General features: G+C 42.8%; 1 protein-coding gene across 1 annotated transcript in view; it reads right to left on the bottom strand.

The window, feature by feature from the left end:
• Positions 1 to 2,500, bottom strand: part of LOC138860391 (limbic system-associated membrane protein-like) — a 27,048-nt gene that overhangs the window by 10,322 nt on the left and 14,226 nt on the right. The window contains exons 3-4 of the mRNA XM_070117855.1: positions 1,219 to 1,346; positions 407 to 575 (exon numbers count right to left, since the gene is read on the bottom strand). Of these exons, the coding sequence (XP_069973956.1) occupies positions 407 to 575; positions 1,219 to 1,346 (297 nt within the window). The remainder of the gene's footprint in view (positions 1 to 406; positions 576 to 1,218; positions 1,347 to 2,500) is intronic.

Raw genomic sequence — 2,500 nt, 5'->3', positions numbered from 1 at the left:
ACAAACCTACCATTGAGGACACTACTACCACTACCCCCACGACAACTCCTCCTACTACTAATAACAACTACTACCACTACCACCACGGCAACTCCTCCCACTACTAATAACACCACCAAAAAACAAACAACAACAAACCTACCATTGAGGACACTACTACCACTACCCCCACGACAACTCCTATTACTAATAACAACACCAAAAGACAAACAATAACAACAACAAACCTACCATTGAGGACACTACTACCACTACCACCACGACAACTCCTACTACTAATAGTAACAACACCAAAAAACAAACAACAACAAACCTACCATTGAGGACACTACTACCACTACCCCCACGACAACTCCTATTACTAATAACAACACCAAAAAACAAACAATAACAACAACAAACCTACCATTGAGGACACTAACGGTGACCGACGCCTCCTTCATGCCCTGGGGAGCGCAGATGTAGACACCGGAGTCCTGGGCTGTGACGTCGGGGATGAAGAGGGTGCTGGTGGTGACTTTGCCTCTGTTGGTGGTGATGGTGACCCCCTCCCTCGAACCATCCCAGGACACCATCTAGAAGGCGTGGCGGGGTGTTAATTGGGGTTTGGGGGGGGGGGTATGGGGATGCGTGATGTTTTTTTTTCTTTCTTTCTTTCTTTCTTTGCTTTATTTCTTCTTTTTTTCATTGAGTAATGGTTTGTTTTGTTGAGTTCATGATCTTAGGGCACTATGAATAATTCTTAAAATAGGATTTTTATTATTTATTTATTTTTATCGAGACAAGGAAACTTCAGATAGATAGGAATGTCACCAATGGTCAAACTAATGTGTGCTAAAATTATTGCTTAACTACAAAGGAGAAAGTTATCATAGCATCCCATAATCACATAAGATAGAGAAGTGAATGAGCAACGCACACACCAATGAAAAGTAGAAGGAGGAGGTTTGAGAAGAGAATAGGAGGAGTGAGGAGGAGGAGAAGGAAAATCGTCATATATCAATGACTTTCAACACACTTTCCTGACAGCTGAAAGAGGCATATGAATCAGGCAACAGAATTATAATACACAGCCACATGTCTCACAAAAAAGAAAAAAGAAAAGGTAAAAAAAAAAAAAGAAAAAAAAAAATATATATATATATATATATATAAATAAATAAAAATCAAAGATACAACCACGAGCATCCCCCTTCCAACCGCGAGGGTCCCACTCACCTTGTCCCTGTGATACCAGAAGAGGTGTTCCGGTGGCTCTGGACTGTCTGGTATGACACACGTGATGTTGAGGGGGGAGCCGAAATCCACATAGAGTTCTGGTGCTGGGGGAATGATGGCCTGGGGTTCTGTAGGGGGGGGAGGGGTTGTAGAGGTTTAGAAATAGGCCTATACATGTAGCTCATACTAAGAGACACGTGTAAGTAAGGAGAAACAGACACACGCGTATATGGATATATTCTTTGATCTGGTACCGCAGGAAAAATGGAGGAGGGGGGGGGGGGAGGTTGCCGAGGGTTAGATATAGGCCTATGAATGTAGCTCATACTAATAGATAAGTGTAAGGAGAAACACACACGGGCTGAGAGGCACGTGTAAGGAAAAACGTACACAGATATATTCTTTGATCTGGTAATGCAGGAGGAATGGTATACGTACACACAAACGAAGACACAATATACACACACTCACATAAACAAACAGACAAGCAAACACACATACAAACGAGCAAGCACAAATAAACAAATAAACACTTAAACACACACACACACCCTCCCACAAAAGCACAAACACACACCCTCCCCCCCACACACAAACACATACACACACCCTCCCCCCACACACAAATAAATACACACACCCTCCCCCCACACACAAATACATACACACACAGTCCCACACAAACAAAAACACACACACACACCCCCCCCCCCCCCCCACACAAATACATACACACACCCTCCCCCCCACACACAAATACAAGCACTCCTCCCCACACACACACAAATACATACACACAGCCACCCTAACACACAAAAAAAAACATACACACACCCTCTAACACACACAAACATATAAACACACCCTCCCGCACACACACAAACACATACACACACCCTCCCCCACACACACAAACACATACACACACCCTCCCGCACAAACACATACACACACACCCTTCCACACACACACACACACACACTAACATACATTTCACCTTTAACACTCAGTTACACAGAGAAGAGGCCGTGAGAACAAGTATAAATCTTTTAGTGATAACTCCTCACGGGGCATAAGTATTAAATAGATTAATGTACTTTATCATACATTATGCATTACAGGTAAGAGAGTGTCCAAAGGTTAAAAAGCCGAGAATAAATTTATTTCTCCCTTGGGTGAGGGTTACCTCAGGGCGACCTTAGGTAAAAGTAATATATATATATATATTTTTTTCTCTCTCCCTTCATGTGTGTGTGTGTGTCTCTCTGCCTCGTTGTTTCTC

This window comes from Penaeus vannamei, chromosome 41 (genome assembly GCF_042767895.1).
Source record: "Penaeus vannamei isolate JL-2024 chromosome 41, ASM4276789v1, whole genome shotgun sequence".
NCBI classification, from domain to species: Eukaryota; Metazoa; Arthropoda; class Malacostraca; order Decapoda; family Penaeidae; genus Penaeus; species Penaeus vannamei.
This window is presented reverse-complemented; position numbering and strand designations above follow the sequence as displayed.